Raw genomic sequence first — 23,510 nt, 5'->3', positions numbered from 1 at the left:
GCTTGCAGTGGCATCTAGTATGTTGCTGAATATTACTGGAATTTTCACTTCAAAGAGACGATTGCTTTTCATATATTTTTCACATAGGATTAATTTACTCATTAAATCTCTCATACAGGGTTAGACAGTCTCTCTTGAATTATTTGTAGGTACATGTTCTTAATCAGGCCTTCCTAGTGAAAGCAGTTCATTTACTTGGACATCTCGGAAATTTTCATTTTCATGGCTGGCCCTGAATTGTTAATACACTTTAAAAACAAAACAAAACAAACAAAACCAGAAAAAACAAACACCAAAACCAGAAACTGAAAACCTTGCGTACAAGTTGTGTAATAGTCTCACAGCTGAAAGAATTGAAATGTAGTAATTTTATTCTGTAATATTTATTAGGGTAAATTGTTAATGTGATTATATCAACATCAGTCTTGTATGGAAAGCTCAGATGCAAATATGGGATAAAACCAAGAAAAGATAAAGGGCTGAAACCTGGCTATTTTTACAAATAATAAGAAAACATCAAACTAGGAAAAAACAAAAAAAACCAAAACAAACAAAAAAAACCAAACAAAAAAACCCCAACAACCAGTTCATAAATCTGCAATTGAGAAAAGCCCTACAGCAGTTTTAGAGCAAAGATGCTCCAAGCTGAAATTTTGGCATTTCATTTTTGGAACTTAAGATTAGGTTAACTGGGTATCTTTTCCTAAGGCTTTAACAACTTTCCAGGCAAACCGTGAGTGATAGACTTATGACCACAAATGTGAAATAGTGTGGTAATTGTTGCTGTAATCAGCTGATAACTGTTTACTTCAAAAAAATCAAGCATATGTGTACTTTGGGATTTTGTTTTATTTATATGCTTTTTCTTATCTATCAGTGCTCTCTCCTTAGTTTTACTGAACTGTTTCAAGGAAAATGTCATGTAATACATTAGGTAATTGGCTTTTTTTTGTTTCAAAGTTATCTTAAAGATTGGATAACTTTTTTATTGTAAAAGACTGTAAAACTATATAAATAAATAGTTACTAATGCCTCCTGCTATAAACAATGGGTCTAAATCAAATGGGCCTGAATAAAACTCTGAGATGAACTCCAAAATTTATAATGGCTCAGAAAAGGCTATCTAAACAGTAGAACTGGTACATGTATATCATCAGATATGCATAAATCCAAGCTGAAACAGTTGTGATGGTTATGTAAAAAGGATGTTACATTTTGGGAGACATCGTTATCTGATATTTTCAGATGTTCAAAAGAAATTTTACAAATAATGTCAGTATATAGCTGTGGTACTGTTGATTGTCCTGGTTTCAGCTGGGATAGAGTTAACTGTCTTCCTAGTAGCTGGTACAGTGCTGTGTTTTGAGTTCAGTATGTGAAGAGTGTTGATAACACTGATGTTTTCAGTTGTTGCTCAGTAGTGTTTAGACTAGAGTCAAGGATTTTTCAGCTTCTCATGCCCAGCCAGGGCACCTGACCCAAACTGGCCAACGGTGTATTCCATACCATGGGACGTCCCATCTAATTTAGGAACTGGGAAGTGGGGGCGGGGGAATCGCCGCTAGGGGACTGGCTGGGTGTCGGTCGGTGGGTGGTGAGCAATTGCCCTGCGCATCATTTGTACATTCCAATCCTTTTATTACTACTGTTGTCATTTTATTAGTGTTATCATTATCATTATTAGTTTCTTCTTTTCCATTCTATTAAACCGTTCTTATCTCAACCCAGGAGTTTTACTTCTTTTCCCGATTTTCTCCCCCATCCCACTGGATGGGGGGGGAGTGAGTGAGCGGCTGCGTGGTGCTTAGTTGCTGGCTGGGGTTAAACCACGACATGATGTATTGGAACTCTGCTAAAAAGCTACAAGTGCAGAGTCTGAAAATCAAACTTAAAAGGTAAATGTTGGATTTTTACCTGGGCCTCTGAAGAGTTCATTCCTTTTCTTAAATTGCAACATAAGAATTCTTACTACCTCCTTGAAGTTTTCAAGCTGTCATTTGGTGCTGCATATGTTTGAAAACCAGCTCCACAATGAAAGATACGTACCCTAAACCGCGTAAGAGACAAAATGTATTTTTGCTACGGCTGAAGGTGCCGTTATGTCTCCTGTTGCAGAGAAGAGTAATAAGAGTCTGAGATGATCAGCTCTGCTAACGGGATCTCAGACCTTCTGTCCTGAAGTTAAGATTACTGCTGATTGCATTCTTCATGTGTGAATAGTATACTAGGTGATTTGTTATGAGTGAATGTTTCGCTACCTTTGAGGAAAAATACAGTCTCAGTGAAAGCAGCTGCCAGTGGATGTGATGTGCTTTTCATGTTTTTTTTCCTGACATAGAATGTGAAAAGTCCTCACGACTGACTTTTTTCTCCTGTTCTGTTTTCATTTATTAGCTGTGTTGGTGGGGCTGTGCCATGACTCGAAATGGTGAACTGAACCAGATTAAAGATAATCTGACCAAATGTTTACTTTTCTTATGCCACAGTTTCCTAATGCGCCCAACTATGTGGTGTCGCAACTCGCCGTACTGACGTATCGTAGGAGGTCTGCACCTGGGGGGGGAACAAGCAGGGACTGCTCAGGTTGGTACTGCATCTCAACCAAGTATGTGTCCAACACTGCCCAGGACTACCATTCTGCAGCTTATCAGTTTGCCTTCATTGTCGCTATTCTAAATAACTTAGCAGCAGCAGCGAGCTGGGTCACCTCCTCATTCATCTTCTGTGTTCCAGGTCGTTTGTGAGTTCAGCAACAACACGGATCCTGGTACGGGGCTTTGCGGGACTTTGTGGATTTACCTTCTTTCCTGATGGTAACTGACTGTGTATCTTTACTTTTGTTTCCTATCATGTAAGTAGTTATTAGGCCATGAGATAACCTTCTGTTTTATCCAGGCAAATCTAGTTCCTTCAGAAGCTTTAAGGAAATACGGATGTTTCAAACATGGCAGGTTCTGGAGAGGTTTGGCTTCTCTTTTTCCTGGACTCAATTTTTTATACTTAGAGTAAGTTCAATTGTACTTTACCAGTTTAAAGATTCTGGAAAGAGTGCCCTGGCCCTCATGATAGGATCCCTTATGTCCCTTGTGAGCAGATTTATGCTCATAGAATTTTCCGCTTCCTCCGTATCCTGGCTTGTGTCCTTCACCACCCTGCAAAGAAAGATTTTCATATATATTGCAAGTTACCGCATTCAAATTATCATATGCACATTGTAATCTTTGTTTGTGATCACTGAAATGTAATACTCAAATGAGAAATGTAGAGGTGTTGGAATAAAATAATCTTTTACTTAATAACCAAGGATGAAGGAAAATAGTAGGAAATTATCTGAATGTACTCAAATCTGAGGGAAGCACCAGTCTGTAAAAGAGGAATTAATAATTAAAAAAAAAAGGATACTCGGAACATTAACCTGCATGACAAAACTTAAAATGTTTCAATTTCATGAGTTCTAAGATGTCAAACACATCAACTAATTTGTGTTGTTCTGACAGTGAAAGAAATGCTTAATGGCTTGAAGGTTTTAATATTTTGTCTTAAAATGCAAGTAATTTACATGTCCATCTCATATAAAATCAAACCTGTGGTAGAGAAGTAGAATTTAATTAGTTGAGAGATCACTGTGGGAAGAACTGGTCTAATAGCTGTTTAGGCAGATTACCTCTTACTGAACGGGGTTGCAAGGAAAGGTGGGACAAAATACTTGAATTAGTGACAGTGTTAGTTTTGGAGGCTTTGTAAGAGCAGTTGGAACCGTGGAATAAGCACCCATCTCGTTCCAGCCCTCCCTCCCGGTTTTGTCCTTCCCAGGAAGAAAAATGCAGCAGATGAGTCTTCCAGGAGTCTTTAAGGGAAGAGAGCTTTGCCATGCAGTGGATTTTGCTCCCTTTGTGCTAAAGCAAAAGAAATTATCGCTGCAAGGCTGTCAAGTTGCTGGATGAGAGCAAGCAACAAAATTACCGTCTGAAAGTGCTGTGGGAGGAGGGAGGAAAGTGGAACAGGAAAAGCAAAATAGCAAAATTGAGACAAAACAGAATTATCACGTTGCTGCAGCAGCTTGAGGCAATGGAGCAAAGTATGCTTTGGCCTGGTAAACGAAATGGCTGTTACCGAAAGCACATTCATCACCTACCCAGCTAAATCTGGTGAGGGATAATCCTCTTCCCTGTACATGCAAGAAATAGAAACAACGAGGTGATGATCACTATGGAACAGAGCATCTGGGTGTACCATGCACAGATGATGAAAATGCAGTAAAAATAATGAAATACTGGCCAGATAATGAGGCAGGGGTTGAAAACAACAGTCTGTACAGTCATTCCATGAAACAAAAAAGGCAAAATTCTTTATTATGATTACAAGAACTGACTTCACTAGCCATGGTTTGTCAGTATTACGTACTTTAGAAGCCAACTGAGCTTAGTAAATGTCAGGACAATTCCTGGTGGGTGAGGCTTGTTTGAAAGCATTACCTATTATTAATTTAATACATAAAGCAATCACAACATCAACTGAATATAAAAATCCCTGCGAGTGGCTTTAATTTGTCATGCAGCAAGTCAGGAGGTGCATGAGGAAGAGAACCATGGCTTTTCTGTTTTAGACCTTTGCTTTAAATATCCCCAACAATAACTCCACATTTTTACTTGGTGCCATTAAAGAAAATGAATCAGGCTTGCAGCTGAATTGTATAAACTAGCCCACAAAAGATCCTGGACGTTGCTTGAGCCCCTGAAAACGCTTACCTTTGCTTGCATTGGGGGAGGTGTACGGGGTGAGACCTAAAAACCAACACAAAAAAGTTGTAAAACCAAGGCAAAAATAAACGTAGGGAATCATCACGCCTTTTACATATTATCTATGAGTTAGCAGAATTAAGTGCTATCAAAGTAATTGCACTGAGAAGCTCCTCTGCTGTCTTAGGCTTTGCCTAGAACACACCGGATTTTTCTCCATTTTTAAACAGAAGACATTCCTTAATACAGCCAGTGCTGAAGACACAAGGGCAAAACCTGTAAATGGTGAAGCTGTATAATTGTGATGGTGGTTGTTGAAATTTGACTATGCTAATGGCAGGTTCACCCACCTTTTTTTTTTTGTAGCGTTTCAGTGTTGTTTGTGCTTCCAGGTAAAAATTGTTTTTGTATTTGAATGGCATGACGAGCTTGAAGGCACAGTACAATTCACAAGGCTCAAAATAATGGCTAACGATTGGGGAGTATTTGGTTACTGCTGGATCCTAAAGAAAATGTTTCATTTTAGTGCATAACAAGAAGAGAGGAGAACTTACAATGTTCTTGAAGAAGTGGACTACGGGGTTGTCGTCACCAGGCCGGCCATGCTGAGATCTCTGGGGGATGGACCCTACGTGGTGGCTAGCCCTGGCTGCATGTATGTCCTGAAAAGCAGAATAGGCATATCGCCAAGTCAGCCAGGAAGGAAAGATAATCGGCGAATGTACGAAGAGAAGAGTCGTTTTCACCAGGAATGAAAAGAAGAGAAAAATGCCTTGGAAATCTTACAGACATTGCAACCTAAAGTTGTCAGTGCTGTGAAGGAACAGTTTTTTAATGCAGTGGCAAATACAGAGTACGTATGTGGACATATGTTGTGCATATATATATGGGTGTACATGTTTTTAATGTTGGAGCCCGGTGTGGAATTAAACCTGTTATTGGAAAGTTCTGATAACAGAAACCTGGTAATTTTCCTTCTTTCATAAGTAGGATTGTAGAATGTAGTTTTAGAAATGAAACCTGAAATGGAGAAAAACTTAAAATGATGAAATGATGTTGGGTCATTCTCCATGCATGAGCAGGAATGGATCATGTATCGTGTCTCAGTTCCCAAAGACTACATAACACTAATGAACTGCAAGAGCAATGTTTTTTCGGGAATGAGGGAATCAAATGAGACTGACGATACTTTCTATTTTCAGTAGGGCTTCCTGAGCAATACATAAAGAAGTCCAGTAAGCGAAGGTAAAATAAATAACAGGAAATAATACATTGTCAAGTGTGAATACCTTGACTGGTGCTTAGATTGTGCTGCATCTGTTGCAGTGAAAATAGTGTCAAAAATTTGGTTTAGTAGTTCCTGCTATCTGAATACAGTATGATGAAGTTTAAAAAAGAACTCTTACGTATGACTGACCCAATTACAGACATCTGTTCATCACTGCAAATGTAGAGGCACAAGGCTTCATGTTCAGTGCAACAGATCTGAAGTATGTTCAGTGGGGAACAGAGAAGGTAGGAGAGAATGAAAATAACAACAGTGCTGCAATTGTTCTGGTAGTGTAATGGATTCCCTGAGAATACAATGATGCTATAAGCATCATGCGGATACAAAAAATTTTCATTGGCCTCTAAAGTGAAATGGAAATCCATAGTGAGACAGTAGTTCACATAAGCACTTCCCGAGTAGCACAGAGTGAGTGACTGTGAAACACTATGAATAGTTATGAAAACAAAGTAGATTTAAAATCACACACAGAAAAACATTGATCAACTTGCCAGGGAAAAAGCTTAGTCTGACTGTTGGAGCAGGAGTCCTGACTCATGAGCGGTTTGGTGATTTTTGACAAATAAGTTAATATCTATAGAACAGATTTTCAAAGGTTTGAAGAGTCTTTTTGCACTTTGAGTGAAGTCTCGTGACAGCAGTAGTTTTCAGAATGACCCTGACCGCCTCAAGCTATTACTACTGAAAATGGCTGTGCAGAGATTTACACGTTCTAAGACTCTTGAATAAAAGGTCCCATGAAACCGTCTGGTGTTACTGCTCAAAGCTGCTACATGGAAGCTTTATTTTTAAGTGAACGGCGTCAGATCTTGTGATCTTATGTGAATGAAATGGATTTATATTATGTTGGATCATAAAAAATGAGATGAAATACCCATCTTCATGAGTGGCCTTCTAGGTTATGTAATTCTGAGGAGAAATGAAATTCAGATATATTGTTTAGAAGATGAATTTCCTTAGGATAAAATATGAGCCAATGCAGAGAACTTCAGCTGGTATTTATCAGCATCGTTTTTCGCATGCTGATGATATGTAGAGATTTACTGTTTAAAAACCAAGAGTTTCTGAATTTTATTGGATCTGTGAGATTTCTGGTGTCAGGCAGGCAGTCTTGCTTACACTTCTGCGGCAGGTTCTACTTTGTCACTAGTTCCAGTGTTGCCAAAACAGCCTCTGCTGTCGTGATTAGGGAGAGGGAGCCAGGAAGGCATCGATGCGTGTTTAGAACAAGTTACTTGAGGCATGTGCTTGACTTTTTAAGCTACGTTCAAATGAAGATCGCTTTGCCTCTGGAACCAGCTGACTGCCATGTCTTTGGGATAAATACCATGATAAATACTGTGCTGGTGCAGATCTGAACGTCCGTCTTTAGCAGCAGGAACTAGTTGCTTTCTAACTGCAAAACCATTGCAGTACGTGAAGCAGAAAACTCCAAAATCAGATTTGATTGCATGTAGCCTGTAACTCCGCATTGGGCTATGGCTTGCCACCAGGCAGTTATCCCAGAAAAGGTGGGATAATAGGTTTTTACAGTTTAGATGAGGTTGAATTTCCTGATCAATTTTTAGGTGCTAATAATTAGGCTTATTGAAAAGCTTATCATGTAGTAGATACAAACTTTCTTCTGTCTGCAGTGCCAAATGTGAGCACAGTCCTTTTAAAGCTTATTGGGTAGTAGCAAGTCTGAAGCCATTTTTAATGGTGGTTCTCTATGAGATTAATACCAGGGTTTTCCCAGTGTTACAAATACAGTGCTTTCCTTTCATGTTATCACCAGCAAGCTTCATCTGTGGTCAGAATCTCCCATGTTATTCTCAATTTGTGGCAGTTAATCATGTTTCCCTTTAATTTATTGTTAGAATTACTCTTCCACCTGTAGTTTGTTCTTTCAATTTTTGGACTGGGGCGGGGATGCAAAATCCAGTGTTTTTTTCTGAGATTGCTCACGTCCATGATTCATGACAATCGTTTCCTTCAGAAGAGTAACAACTGATATCTATAGGTGTTAAAAGTTAAGTTTGGATGGATTCAGGCAATGTTTTGCTGAATGAAAGAGGAAAGAAATCTGGTTTATCTTGCTAGCATGGTCTATGGAGGTGGTGTTTAATAATTGGACTTTTTCAAATGAGCTGATCTAGTCATTGCACATTTCACTAATACATTCAGAAACCACCGTTTATCTTTAAATATGCTTTAAGTACTCGGGGGAAAAGAAGCATTAACCTTAAAGCCTAATAGGAGTACAGCAGAGCAACTGTGTTTTAGGAAAAAGTGACATTTACTTGTTTCTTTGCGTTCTGGGTCTCTATCGCCCGGCAGCTGCAGCGAGCTCTCCCCACACCTCTTGTAATGTTGTCATGAATTTCAGTCTTGGGAGCGTTGCCAATAAAAGGCAAGCTTGGCTTCCACATCTATATGTTATGAAATGTACTTGCAAGTATAATCTTCAATTCAGAGCCCTTGGGTACTGTTTGTGAATTTGGAAACAGAGGTGCTTCTGTTTGTGCCCTTAAAAAGAATAAAATTAACAAAATTACAACCTCTAGGGTAACTGAATAGTTTGTAGTCATGAGCAGCCTTTCTTTCAAAAAAATAGGACAGAGGAGAACACTCAGGTTTTCACTGTTCCCAGTTAACTTTTTGTTTGATCTTAGTCAAGGATCCCTACAAGTCAACTGTGCTGTACATCCAAAAAAGCCAAAAAGGGAACATTCCTTAATCTGAATAATCTTAATTAGAAAATGTTTGCCAGTACTGCAAGTTTAAGCAGTATCTGGGAGATCCCGTGACACAGATGCAGCTTCTCTGTGAAAATAATAGCTTTCAGGATTAATAATCTAAGAACACTCTTTAAAAGGTATGTAAAATACCCACAGTTATTCTGTAATGGGGAGGGATTCAATATTGGAATCCTTTGCAGCTCTTTCTGGTGATGCACAGGAAAGTTGCTCTGTTTTCACTGTGCCACCTACCTTATGTATTTTGGCCACTAAGGCAAAAGAAGAAGAGAGAGTAAGTTTCAATGTAGTGCAAAGTAAACATACAGGTATTTTAAGTCTTAAAAGGAGCTATGCATTGGCACTGCATTCCCTGTGTTAGCCATGTACTTTCACATCGAACTAATTAAATGTACTGGCCCAGCCTGTATTAATATTTTGAAAGAGCTGCTGGAAAAAAAATTGCCATTTCTCTAACACAGTAACAAGAATCCATACGTAATTCAGTATGTGCTTGGTTTTGGGGTTTGTGCAAGATTATTACATTTCCAATTGAGGTGAAGATATCCGAGTATATGCTCTTCAGTGTTCAGAGACAGCAGGCTTGACCAAGTCTCTTGGTATTTTCTGTGGCACTTAATAACGGTTAAGGGGTGTTACTGTCTGTACCGTAACTCTACAGGAGACTAGAGAAGAGGGTTCTTGTGGTTTTTGATAAATGCAGTGGGCATTTCTGGTTTGTACGTTTGGACACCGTCTCTGATAATCCAGGTTTGCGATCATACATGCATCTGACTTGAGATGTGGTAGGATTGGGGGGATTAAATTCATTTTCATGTAAACAGAATTGCAGTAATGTATTCTTATGTGTCCTATTTGATTTTGTTTTCAGATTTGATGCAGAAGTGTAAAAAATGTGGTTTAGCAGTAGCAGATTTTTTTAGTGGTATTTCATGGGATCCCATGAAATACATACCTGACTTTGCTTGGTATAAACATGGTATGTTAGATCTTGCAACTCATACTCATTAAGAGGGACTTTTAAATGCGTATTATAAGCTCTCACTGAGAGCTCTCATCCTCCACAAGAGGATTGCTTATAACTAAAGATCGCATATACACATAAATACAAACTTAAAGCTCTAATTCCCAATCAGTAGATGATACGCATTAGTGACAATAATAGTATTAAGATATTTTTGGAGTACTGAATTTATAGGTTTTCCAATACCTTTCAGTATCATTATTAGGTATTTTGTTGCCTACTTTACGATGTGAAATGAAAATCTGAAGAACATCAGATGTCATTTCTGTAATGGCAAAATCCAAATACATATGAAATGTAGAAATAGCTGATTTAAAATGCAATCAAACCAAGTATTTTTGACATTAGTAAGAATGAAAAACAACGGACATTTTCACAGGTTCAGTGCGTTTAACAGTTTCCAGTGGGTTGTCCTCATAAGAAACCTAATGAGCCACTGAGTGGGAATTTAAAATAAATGATAGAAAAATCTACAAATTTCAAATTGATATCGGTACGAAAAGTACATTTAGATTGCCTTAGAAAGCCAAACTGTTCCACAACCTACAGGATGTAATGCTTAACCCCCACTAAGAAATTTGCAACCATACTGGTAGACTAAAATTATCCTTTAAGCGTTAAGTGATGAATACTGCTTGTGCTGGTTTGTGGGAAGAGCAAAATGAAAGAGCAACAGGCAGTTTGTAAGACCACTGCTAATTCTGTGTTGTCCTTGAAATGGACATCGAATCCAAACTCTTAAGTATAATTCCTACCCAGGTTTGAATTGCTGTAGTTAGTACCATTTCAAAACAGTATTCCAAACAGGAATTGGGCTGCACCCTCTCAGTGAACATATAGACTATTTATTTTTTTTTTTTAAACAAGAGGAAATTTATTATGTACTGTTTGACTAGAGCAATCATGGGAAATTTGACAGGCGCTTGTATACAGAAATTGCTTCACCTCGGGGTTCGGAGGTGCTCTGTACGTGGGGTTTTGCGTTCCTGGGTGTAGCTGACACTGCATCAGAACCTTCCAGCGCTGTTACCCAGCGTCTTGTCCAGCAGTGATGGAATATAGAACACATGTAATGTGAGGATCTATTTCTCCATGCTTACTCTAGTAGTAATATACCTACTGTAAACATGCACTGCGAAACCAGAGCTGTGTTATACTGGTGTTGCTTCCGTTTTCATTCGGGGTACAACCCGAGCTCTAATTTGCAGTTTGTGACGGTGTTTGTTCCAGGCTGTTCACAACTTACTGATCCGTTACAAAAAGTGATGGGAATGCTGACATCTTCCCCACATGCTGGTCTGCTGGTGACATTATGATTAATTGGCTAATTCAGCAGGCTTTTCTAATCACAGGATGATTGTGATCACAATCATTAGAATCATCATCATCCTTTCTAATCACAAAGGATGAACCATACATCATTGTAATGGTACTGTTAATTTTTACTAACGTGGATGTTAAAACAGAAATGAATTGACTTGCTCGAAGTTACAGAGGAGAATTGGTAGGAAGAGAGATGTGGAATCCAGGAGATTCTGCCTTCCAGCATTGTGCTGAGACCATCAGTATAATCTTTGTCTAGAAAGAGGTGATGAAGAGGAAGAATTCTTAGCAGAAAGATCGGAGTAAAAAACACGGGAGGAAAGACAAGAGATGGCTCAGAAGTCAGAGACCCAAGGGAGGTGAGAAGAAAGACGGCATGAAGAAGGAAACCATGGAGAACACTGACCATCGAGAGAGGTAAGTGCTAATTGATAATCCAGAACCACATTTCTCCATAACCCTCCTAGTCCTTAGTGATTGGGGTTCCTAAATTAGAAGGTGAGAGGGAAGAATTACTGGAGAAAAAAGAAGAATCAGGACAGTTGTTCAGGATAGTAGTTTGTTTTATGATGGGTCCTGAGTGAGAGACTGGTGCTATCATACCTTGTCCAGTTGATTCTGGTGTTGTGACACTAGATAAATGGTTTCAGGAGCAAAACCCAATGCCTTAATTTACCTTTGCTTTTCTGAAGCATTTTCCTGCCTAGCATTGATCATTTTATGCAAATATTCTTCATGATAGCAGTTCTTTTTATCTGCTTGGACATACTCTCTGGTGCATATTCAGTATTGTCCTCTGTGCTGTTTTATCAAGTTGGCATCAATGACATAGATTAAACCTTGTTGAAATGATCCATCGCAGAAACTGTGTGCAACGCTTTGAGTCTGGGGTGGATTGGTGGTTTTTTTTGAGGATAAGCACTCCAACAAAAAAGAGACTGTGGCTAGTAGGTGTTCTCAAAGGAGTTTCCAGGGTAGCTTCTGCTACCAACAAACTTCACAGCCTTAAGGACTTACTTAACTGTATGTGTCCAAGATATGGAAGGCATCATAGATGAGTAGTCACAATGATAAATTTCTACTGATAGACTGCGTATTTGGTGGAGATGCATCTGTTGCTACAGCAAAAGAATGTAACACTGTATAGCTATTAGTAAGAAAGCAGAAGTTTGTAAAAATTTTAAGATGGCCTGTTGCCTAGTATTTCATATAGTCAAGAAGCTCATAAAATAAACAAGATGATAATTATTTGGAAAACAAAACTATAAATCCAGGTGTACACTATTGCTTTATAGCTGCTGACTAGAAATAAAGAGGAGAAAAATGTTACTACAACCTTAATTTCTTGAAATACACCTTTCATCCCTCAGGTTGCACGCACTCACCCACCCACCAGCTATTTTCCCAGTTCTCATCTTCGAAGGCACTGGCCCAATTTTGATTTTTCTGCCTTTAACAGGTAAGAAAATGACAAGCTAAACCCTTGTACAGGTTGTTAGAAGTACTACTGCCTACATCAACGTAACTTATGGGGAGAGTAAAATAGTAAAGACATAATTAGACATGGCATGGTTAACAGCTTATTTCTTCAAAACAAATACTACCACTGAGAGGTAAAATTTCCAATAATGTAGTCAGTATAAAATGGGGGGTGGAGGGCAGATGGACCACCCAAAACCTGAAGCTTGTACAGTTTCCAAGGCATGTTAATGGTATGATAGATCAGAAATGGAAAAGTAGATGCATCTCAAGCAGAAGGTGAAACAGAGCTAAGGTTCATCATTCAGTATGTTTATTATAAACATTTTTTAAATCACTTTGTGAGAAATTCAGTAAAAGCACCTGAAAATGGCAGTGGCGTATTTTTTTTTGGTAGCTCAGAAATGAAACCAGCTAACTTCAGAGTGAAATGAGTAACTGAACATGTCGGTCTAACTGGAGACCACTTCAGGAACAAGGCGAGATGTTTTGCATCAGTACACACAATGGAAGCCAGCAATTGTCGCTCATGGTATGCAATGATGGAGGTACAAAACAAGGTCAGTAAAATGCCTACTAACTTTTGCCTCAATTTTCTATTGGGCAGTGTTTACTGTTGTGCAATCTCAAAACAGCCAAAGGACAAAGTCATTAATTTTAGCATTCTAGGATGGGAAGTGCTAAGGATAATGCAGTTCTTCATTTGCAAGAAATTAATATATGTGATAGGAAAAAACCCAATATAACAGATTTTAATATAAAGCCACTTCTCTGCAAATTTATAAATAAGAAGTAAACACAATGAGAAAAATTTAATGTTAGGTAGAGAAAATCCTCATGCTAAATTTTTAATACATCCCTTTGACCTGTATGTGAGTTTTGGGGTTCCTGCTTGTATAAACAAACCACCCCCTCAGGTACATCATAGTAAAATTAAATCCAGACCTTATTCTCAACTGGGCTGCGGTTGAAAAACAGAGGAATTGCTGCAGAACAGCCAAAGCCAATTCCCCCTAGAAAAGCCCAAAGCTGCCATCGCTGCCTCTGCGCTGGGGCCCAGGCAAAGCCCACCCGCGAGGCTGTAATTTCAGCGAGCACCTGAGAGAATCCTTGGAGCTCTTCTTCAGAGCACGCTATTACCTCCCTCTTAAATAAGCATTATATCATACTGGTGGACAGAAGAATCTAGGAACTAGTCTAGCAAAGACTGAAGTGGGAGATACTATTGGAAGTTTAATAAAAAGGGGAGATTTTTTTTTGCTGCAGACTGATTAGAAATGGTGATCTTTAAAATGCTTCAGTTTAATTAGCATTTTAGCCTGCACACATTACTAAATACATCTCTGAATTTAAGAGGCAAAAGACAACCATGTAAAAGGATAGTAAAAACAGTGAAGCGCAAAGGTTTTTCCTGTCCACCTAATCATGATTTTTCTCTTCAACTGCTAATACAGAGCAGCAAGCCCCAACTACTTTGTCCCACTTCTGAATAAACCTTGCCATGCATCTGCTGCTAGGCTGAGCACAAAGCTTCACTAGTACCTTAGCAAAGTTAGTGCTTGCTCTTTCTAAGCATCGCTTAACAGACTCGTCTGACTTCCAAATTCCTCTTAGAGTTTGTAGTAAGTGCTTCAAGCAGTAATTTCCTTGAAAATGCAAGAGATAATTAGTTCCAGCGCATTAAATAATGTGTTAATTATTAAGCATGTATAACATGTATATGGTCATTCGTGTGTTAAATGAACATGTCAAAGTCAATCCTATGTAATGTTGGCTCCTAAGCCTTTCACTTATCACGCACTGTGCGGTACTCACCTGTTGATACTTGCTTGTTTTGTACAGATTACTATTTTTTAAAAAAACGGACAAATCTAAAGCACTCAGAGGCCTACCGTACAAGCTAAATGAGCTTTAATCAAACTGACAGTTCTGATACACGAGTTCATTTTTAGGTCATTCATCACTACCTGCTACAAAAAAGAGAAGCCAGATTCCATTCCCATTATCATGAAGTGAGAACACCAGATTTAGCAGCTTCAGTTATTTAAAACCTAGTCGTTTCCTTACAGAAGGCAAGCTTTATTCATTTCTGTCCAATACAGTGTTATAACTGAATTTTATAGAAGGACATGCAGCCTCTTTTGTGATCTGAAACCCCATCACGTACTATGAAGTAGTTTGTTGCAACTTCTGTTAATGGATTAAAGTATTTAAAACAAATCAAATCATTAGTACACCGATTTTGTGATGTAAACAGTTTAATGAATACATAAAGCACATATAAAGCAAAAGATTAAAACAAAATTATTGTTACAACCACCATAAACTATATAACAAAAATTTTTTACAGGCATACTGCTTGCACAGCAGGTTTTACAAAACAGTGTATTATGAGCAATACCACTCCCTGAAAACTAAGATGTGGAAATAAAAATCACAGTAAGTATTGATTTAAATCACATCATATACTAGTCAGACTAGCATTGATTTAACTACTTCTCAAAGTCTTCGTGGTACTGTAGTATACATTAAAGCTCGCACAAGAAATGTGAATAGAGTTCAAGTGCAAAAAGAAAAAAGATGCCTGGATATTTTGATGAACATATCCATCCATGACATTATTTAAAACTGGCGTGGGTTTGGAACTGCTGTTTCAGAAATGCTGATCCTAAACCCTGGTTCTGCTCAACTTCTGAGAAGAACTTCAGCCCAGTACTCCTCATACCTTGTATCTGTCCGTAGGAAGGGGAAGCCCCGTGTCTGCCTTCTATATTCCTTGCACCCAAACCCATAGATATTGGGAAAGAAATACAGGAGCAAGGCTTCATACAGGCAACAGGAGAACATTACAAGACTGCATAAAAAACTGAAGCAAAATGTCAAAGAAGAATTGATCTAATCTTTCACTAAGTCTGCCCTCAGCCTATTATTTACTGTCACTCACAATATTTTGGTTTGTTGCATGTGTGTCAGAAATGTAGTTTAAAGTTTAGTACGTTAATGCATAATGTTAAACCAGGACAGAAAAGTTCTTGTTTCACAATCCCAACTTTTAGTAAGGGGGGGGGGGGGGAGCCCAAACCAAAAAACCATGAACAAAAGAATTTTAAAAACAAACAATTGCGTAAAAGAAACAAAATAGCACTCAATACATATTGAATACAGGCTAATATCTAGGAGGCACAAGAAAGATTTGATCATTTTAACAAACTTGCTTATATGCTTTACAAATGTTTAGATAAATATTCTATGAAGATTAGAAAGGAAATAATTTATAGTTACACTACTGTCTTGCTTGCTTTCTAAAATGTCTGCACCGCAGTTTCTGTCTGTCACCCTTTTAAAATCATCTTTAATACAATTCAATTTAGGCTGTGCACAACAATAGTTTTGTTTGGAATATTCTACCTTAGAAAAAAATTGTACAAAATTCAAGCTGGTTTTGATTGAGTTTCAGTTACCTAAAATCTTGTTGGGGCAGGGGGAACAACAGCGAATGCAGTTGCTGCCCCTTAGAGGAGAAGGAGTATTTCTGTACATTCCAGTATTTCTATTTTTATTTACTCCCATGGGACTCCCACGCACTCTTTAATTTAACTTCAGAATTCCAGAGTAAGGGAGAACCTGCTCCACAGGAGAAAAGGAGGCCACGAAACAGTCCCTGCTTTGTTCTTACCCCACCTTTCCGTACACAATAGTGAATATTATTCATTAATGTACTTTTCAGCTATGGATGCAAGATGAAAATGCCTCCACAAAGAATTTATAATGTGTTTTGCTTGAATGTCAGCCCTAAATCTGTACAAAGAGCAAGTGTTGTCTTTGCATTCCAGCGCTTGCTGGTGTGGGTAGTTGAGATACATGCTCCCCACTGGGGCACGGGCTAACTGAAAAAGGGAGACTGCAAGAAAGGCAGCTGCAGAATTGCTTTGAAATGCTTCAAAAATTAATCAGAAACAAGTGTGAGCAAACAAACAGCGCAACTCTAGGAACTTTTCAATTTCAAGCCTTTGAAATTCATCCTTTAAGATACTTTTCATGGTTTCTTATTTACCAAAGACCTGTTTACTTAGCGGAGTCTGGAAAACTGCCAAGGGACTTTATTCTGCTCCAACTCATCCATGAGCACCTTCATCACCTGTCAGTACTCTGACACTCTACAAAATTCAGCAAGTGACAACCTATTTAGGTTTTAAGCACAAATAAGACTATTAGCCACCTAGATTTCCTCTGTAAACACACGTATAAATAAGTGACACCACAAGCCTTCCTTGATACAAGAAACCAAAAGGCATTGATTCAAAGGCTAAATAAATAATAATTGAAACAACTGTCTGTGGCACTTGCTCAGTATTTTCCACGCTAAAGCCCTCCTATGATAGAGCTTCCTAGGACATGTTTTCATGCATCAATATTACCATTGCATTAAATAGTGCTAGAGGTGCTTTGGCACTGGAAGTTCTAATGTGACTGACTTTTGCCAAGACGATAAAACTTCTCTGTGCTTCCAGCTGAGATCTGCAAGTCAGGACTCTGTAACATTACAAGTAGTTGTTCTTAAAAAAAAAAAAATTAAAAAAAAATTACTTCAGCTAGGTAAAAAATGTCAGAATTGTCCATAATTCTGTACTGTTTTGCAGACATTTAAGTGCTTCACAATAGCAGTTTACTGAACAGCAACAGAGATAAGACAGATGATATCCTGTCCTCTTATACATAATTATGTAAAGATCTGTAGAGACTCATAGCGATTGTGTTCACACCGAAAGATAAAATACAGACTCTGTACAACTTGCAGCCATTTTTCAGTCACCCCTACTAAAAAGAAGTGAGTTGGTTGGTTTGTTTTATTGCTAAGCAAGAACGTACATATGTCTGTATATCCTGTACGCAGAATCTAAGTTTTTGGTATTGTTTCCTTGGTGTACAAAGAGCATTTCATATAGTATTTTTCATCGAGTCACACAGTATATGAATAAAACAGCAAGAGTTGAGCTAGCCAACCAGGTTCCAGAAAATAGCAGTGTTGGGAACAGTCTGATATTTGCAGTAACAGCAAGAAAAGTGGTTTTCTTCATTCTCACAGCAACTGCTTGTTGCATGTATGAACATTACATACCTACAGAAACAACTGCATTAATTGCTAAATCTTTGTCATGAGCATCACAGGCCCCAGTTTGTAAACGTGAGAAACGAAAAGACCAAAAGACACAGCTTGCTTCCTACTGGCTACCAAGTGTGAGAAGCTTCTGGTTTTAAGTTTCTAGAGCGTTTTTCATCCAGCGGTCTATACACTACAGCTCTTCAGGGAAGGGCTGTTATATACATTGTGCTTCCAAATGCAGAGCTGTGACGTGCATGGACAGCGTGCAGCTGCCATATGATCACAAATCAGTTTTAAACCACAGGCTAGTATGTACCACGTCCCAGTGCAACTCTGTGAGAGAGCCAATCTGGGAAAGCTATACCTGCTAACCCATCCCGGGTCAGCAAGCATCACAGGTTAGAACTACCAAACAGACAGAAAAGGTTGTCAAAGGTTATTGAAAAATTTGGGCCCAGCCAGCAACTATGAGCATTGCTTTTTGCGACACACAACTTGAGCAACTACATCAAACAATATATTCAGCTAAAACAAGGTTTTACAGCCCTACAGTAGTTTCATTCAAATGCTTATGTAAGTGCATGAACACACAAACACAAGACTCCACTTATCATGTACATGGCAAAGGGTGCAGTGAAAATATCTTAAAACTTTGCCACTCGAGCAATAGTGAACTAACATGCCATCTGCGTAACATCAGAGGAGGCGGGTTAATCCTGGAAAAGGAAAGAGTTCAAGCAATATCCTTTCATCAATACCTTGTTTTTCAATTCATAATGAGGAAACGGCTTGTTACACAGTTTCTAGCATGAAATACTTGGAATATAAATCTTCACTTCTCGCCAGGATAAAGCAGTTGGGACTATTTTGTACACCTGGGATTCGGGATAATAATCTGCCAAGCCATCTCCTCAGCAATGCTATCAACTGACCTTAAAACACACTCTTGCACAAGCAGGCTGAGAATCTGGTCACAGTTCTTTTTCTTACATCTATTTCCAAGTCTGTCTCTCAGTTAGTGCCAAACTATCTAGAGATTGTCTTGCATTTAGTGCTGTCATCCAGCTACGTTTTGCAAACATTTAAGAACAATGCACAAAAGCAGACTGAAGTTTCTCTAAATGGCACAGCGTACAAATGCATACAACGCACCACGTTAAATGTTCATAAAAATTGCTCTCAGTAATGTTTCTAGACCCACTTGGATTTCTAATACTCCTTGTTACTACCCAGAATAGCTCCTCGTTTCCCAGATCTATGCTTTTGTTGTTGTTGTTTTCAGTTTAAAGCCAAGCATTAAATTACACATCTGCAAGTACCGTCTTGCTGGCTAAGTCAACTCTTGCATTATAGCAGTTACACCTTCCTTTTAGTCCCACCCTTCCTGTTTAATTGTACTTTATTTTGCTGTAGCTGTGCAGTTCTCTATTCCTCAGAGCTCACCTTGCCCGAGCCCCGCCGGGGAACGTGTCTTTCACCTCCAAAGAATCTGCCCAGCGAGTCAAGTAGACCCGAGTCTCTGTGCCTTGGAGATCCATGTCTAGCATGGTCTGTAGTGCTCGCAGATGCCATTTTTGATCCGTGCCGGAAAGAGGAGCGTTTTTGTGAAGCCATCAAATCCGAATTCTCTGAAGCTGCTGCACTGTCCTCTTGGATGGTCTGTAGCTCGTCTGACTCCGAGGGCCGATCTTTGAAGGTGTTGTCTTCTCTTCCTGGGGCATCTCGGGAAAAGAGGCGGATCAAGTGGGGGCGACCAGTCGTGTCAGCTGGGTTGGCCTCAGGCCAGGCATTCTTCGGGTCTGCTGTGCCTTTGGAGTCTGTCACCGCTGGGCTCTTCGTGGAGGTCCCATTGTTCTGGTTCACATCTGCCTCTCCTGCAAACAACAAGGATGAGATATGAATACAGGCCTGTGAAAAACAGCCCTGGAACAATGCTGCTTTCTTTCCCTTGCCTTGAGATGCTCATTTCATACAAAACCCGTAATATGTGCAGTTGTAATGAAACTATGTTCTCTACCAGCCTTTAAGAACATTGAGCTATCTTGGAACCGAAACCGGGATGATGTTCTCACACAAAATTTGCAGTAGTTCTAGGTTGGTTTGTTTAATTAAATGTTCCTTGTAAATAGATTGATAGGTTGTTCAAAGCATAACTGAAACTAACTTTTACATGGAAGGCTTCGTGATGAGGAGGCTTTCAGTGAACAATCAGAATTCCCGTACTTTACCCGGAGGACCGCAACTCTAAACCATACCGTTTTTCCTCCAAAACAGGGGGGAAAAAAAAAAAAAATTAAAGTGACAATACAGGACCGGGCCTTCTCAAGTGAACGTTCCCTCTCCACAATGTCAGAGCTTTTGTACCTGAAGGTTTTGTCCCGATTTGGAATCCCTCACCGTAACTTCAATAGCGATCAAACAAGTGTCACGAGGGGAGGTTTTTTTCACTATTTTAAATTGTCCTCACTTCAAAAAGGCAGAGAACACTAAACTGCCATTTCTGTTGGCCTCCCATGACAGTTTTTCTCCACGTATGATCCTAGCACTCAGCGTATGATGTCGCAGCGCTAATGCTGAAGGCCCAGAGCAAAACCGTCCGATTTGCATTTAGTGCTTGTGAGAAGCAACAAAAACAATTATCAGAAACCAGTGAGCTTTTTGCCAAGAAAGGTGCAAGACGCGCCTCTGTGGTGTAAGTAGGTGAAATGTCTGCTGCCTTCTCCACAGTTGTGTTCTGACACACGCAGAAAAATATCTGAAAAGAATCAGCTGCAGCACACACTTAACCTGTAGTAGCTCCTTCTATCACTGACAAAAACATTTATGGAGGTTTTTATAGTCTATACCATTATTCCTACTGTTATGAAGGAAACTGCACCCACTGAGGAAAATGTCTTGTCTCCAAGGAACAGCGAAAGAATATTAGTAGGTCATTGCTTGAGAAGCAACTTTCAGAGCAGACACCTCCCACATAGTCACTCTGTGTCAGAAACGTTTTTTGGAGTTAACTGGGCTCAGAATCTCAGAAATAAGTTACAGTTAGTCATATGTTACCTCTAAGGTTTTCTAATTACCTCATTATGTCTCCATTTGATTTGGTCCTTGTTCCCATGGGAGGGATAGGATCTGGCACATACTGCTATTTTTTCAAAGTACTCTGGGCTCAAGTACTTTGCTGATTCACCAGAGCAATTTTAGACTTGACACAGTCATTTCATATGATTTCGCCCACCCACAGGGCACTAAAGAAACCTTTTCTCAGGCTGAGAGTAATTCAGAAATAATTTTATGGATAACGACACAAGACAGTAATGTTGGCTTCTGAAAATATATACCGGTACTTAGGTTACAATTTGTTGTAATCATTCTGCTACAGTTTTTCATATAAAAACGTAACGTGCAGTTTTGCTGTGCAGCTTTTTTTTCTTTTTTTCTTCTGTGGAAACTACCTAGAAAATGTTGGGGAACTTCAAGAACGTTTTCTTTGGTTAAAACATCTGAAAGTTTTTCTCAGGAATACAGCCATTTAACCAATGCTAATTGTCACAGAAGACCTCATAAGTGGGGAAAAGGAAAATACTTGCTGGCAACTTTGGGATTTGGGTTTTCATGAAAAGATACTTTCAAACTTACTAGAAACTATTAAAGTCCCTAAATTACTTTCTTAATCGAACGAAAGAGAAAGTAACTAACATGGAAATATGACACATTCTAAAACTGCAAAACATTTTAAATAGCAACTCTAAGCCTAGATTCTATACCATAATACAAATCCATTCAAGGACAGAAGAAGAAAAACAAACAAAAGAGCTATTGTATTTACTTAAATGCATTAACAAAACACCAGAGCATCTGCATACTAATATTTTTTACAACAGTTGTTCTTTGTGTCACTGAATACGGGTATTGGTAAGCAACAAAGAAGGGTATTTGTGCCACAAAAGTAGCTTCTCCTAATGCATACGCAGTGAGCTATAAAGTATAAATCTTTCTGTATGCTTTATTTCAGTAATGAAAGCACACATTTCAGTTTTCCTCTAGATTTTCTGCATGCTTAAGTCTTCTCTAATATTTACAAACATATAACAGAGATATTGTTAATAGTTGAGCTAACTAATCAAAGTCTTCAAGTGCATTTGGAGAGACAGATCACTTTAATAATGTCTTAAGGATATCAAGAATTAATGGAGCATGTAAACATATGCTTATTTGTTCATTTAAAAACAAATATTTAGACTTCTCCTATTAAAACTCATTATAAATGCTGTGCATATGATACTGATATTATTTTCTTTTTTTCTCCCTGGAAGAAGCAGCTCTCTTGTTAAAACAGAGTACCTTTCTTGTACCATATCACTTGTACAAGAGAAAGCTGCCCAGGGAGGAAGAAGTCTTTGGGCATTTTTTTTTTTAAACCCTTGTAAAACGGGTTAAAAAGAGTAAGTACAGCAGAATGCATTGCCATAGGCATTACCAGAAGGCTATTAAAGTGTCGTCTATTTATATTTAAGTGAATAAAGTCATTGAAAGCTGCGCAAGTGAGAGCATGAGAGCAGCACATCCTTGCGTTAGCCCAAAAGCAGCAGGAGGGAGCCAGACACCGAGCAAGGATTTGGCAGTCCAGGCGCAGCCGAGGACCGCTCCCGAAGGCAACGCCACCTTTCCACTTCCCCTCGCTCCACGCAGCTCTGGAACCTGCTGCTGGCACAATTTTCCCTGTGCATGTTGGTCAGAGTGAACAAAGCCAGTTGTTCCCTGTATACACAGGGACTTCCCAAAATGAAGGAATATAGAGGGACCAAAAATTCGGAACAGTGTGTTAATGAAACAAAACAGAAATTCGAAGGGTGTTTTCAATGAAACAATATTAAATCCAACCCCCCAGTGCCTTTAATAGGAGTTAGGCGACATATAAGTATTTTCAAAACCACTGTGCCTTACTGCTCAATTTGACATTAATAGTTTATCCCATTTCTTGAGAATCAAAATAACACTTTTACGTAAGCCTCTAACTAGCTGGGACCTCTCAGCCCCATGGTTCAAACAGCTACTGTCAAGACCATGGAAACCTGTTTCATACAAAGTACAATCTCTGACGGAGAGTCCTTGGATACAAATACCGTTCTCGGGGATCACTTGGTAGAGCTGCTCTACGGTAGTCCCTCCCTGTGTATATAGAAGTCTGTAGTCTTCCATACAGACGACACGCTGGCTGTTAAACTAAGAGTTTTAATGTGTTAAGTACAAAAAAAAAAAAAAAATTACAAGTTTTTCATCTCCTCCCACTCCTTTTCAGTCTTGCTTTCTTGCAGATACTTGTAATTCCTCTCACATTCTTATTGCTGCTCCCTCTACAAATGTTGTAAAATAAATGAGGAAAATGAAGCTGATAAAAGCTGAAGCATATTCCCCTACTTTGGCTTCTCAAGAGAGGCTTAGTTCAACAGTCACAGCATATTGAAAATACTGATTGTAATAATACACAACAGCAGCTTAAATATTTGTACAAAATCTTAAGAATTATTTACTTGTTACAAACACCAGAAAGTACATTAATCATTTGTAACACCAAACTTTTAATATATTTCATTGTAACTACAGATTGTTGTGACTGATTTCTAATTTCCTTTTTCTTGGCCCTCTTTTCTCAGGGTATGAAGATGAAAATTATATTACTTAACTTTGGGACCTTTTGAAGCTAAAATAGAAGTTGATTAAGTCATATATATTTACAAAGCAGTGCTCTTCAGTATATGAAATATAATGTGTATTTGTCCTTTTTTACTGTTTTGGTCCTATCTCTTCTGTAAGAAAA

The 23,510-nt window shown here is 38.7% G+C and overlaps 1 protein-coding gene and 2 long non-coding RNA genes across 4 annotated transcripts in view; 1 reads left to right on the top strand and 2 right to left on the bottom strand.

Annotated features, from left to right (window-relative positions):
- MBP (myelin basic protein) overlaps window positions 1–23,510 on the bottom strand; it is a 94,623-nt gene that overhangs the window by 1,923 nt on the left and 69,190 nt on the right. The window contains exons 3-7 of one of the 2 annotated variants that reach the window (XM_009919058.2): window positions 19,139–19,569; window positions 5,294–5,401; window positions 4,749–4,784; window positions 4,136–4,168; window positions 3,027–3,152 (exon numbers count right to left, since the gene is read on the bottom strand). In XM_009919058.2, the coding sequence (XP_009917360.1) occupies window positions 3,027–3,152; window positions 4,136–4,168; window positions 4,749–4,784; window positions 5,294–5,401; window positions 19,139–19,569 (734 nt within the window). The remainder of the gene's footprint in view (window positions 1–3,026; window positions 3,153–4,135; window positions 4,169–4,748; window positions 4,785–5,293; window positions 5,402–19,138; window positions 19,570–23,510) is intronic. The other variant, XM_069778847.1, reaches the window with a different exon arrangement.
- Window positions 98–2,629, bottom strand: LOC138684685 (uncharacterized). The gene is made up of 2 exons (XR_011323928.1): window positions 1,831–2,629; window positions 98–1,292 (listed from the first exon to the last, which is right to left on the bottom strand). It is a non-coding gene; the product is annotated as an uncharacterized lncRNA (long non-coding RNA).
- Window positions 2,698–6,770, top strand: LOC138684684 (uncharacterized). The gene is made up of 2 exons (XR_011323927.1): window positions 2,698–2,813; window positions 5,266–6,770. It is a non-coding gene; the product is annotated as an uncharacterized lncRNA (long non-coding RNA).

Source organism: Haliaeetus albicilla, chromosome 3 (assembly GCF_947461875.1).
Source record: "Haliaeetus albicilla chromosome 3, bHalAlb1.1, whole genome shotgun sequence".
Taxonomy (NCBI): Eukaryota; Metazoa; Chordata; class Aves; order Accipitriformes; family Accipitridae; genus Haliaeetus; species Haliaeetus albicilla.
This window is presented reverse-complemented; position numbering and strand designations above follow the sequence as displayed.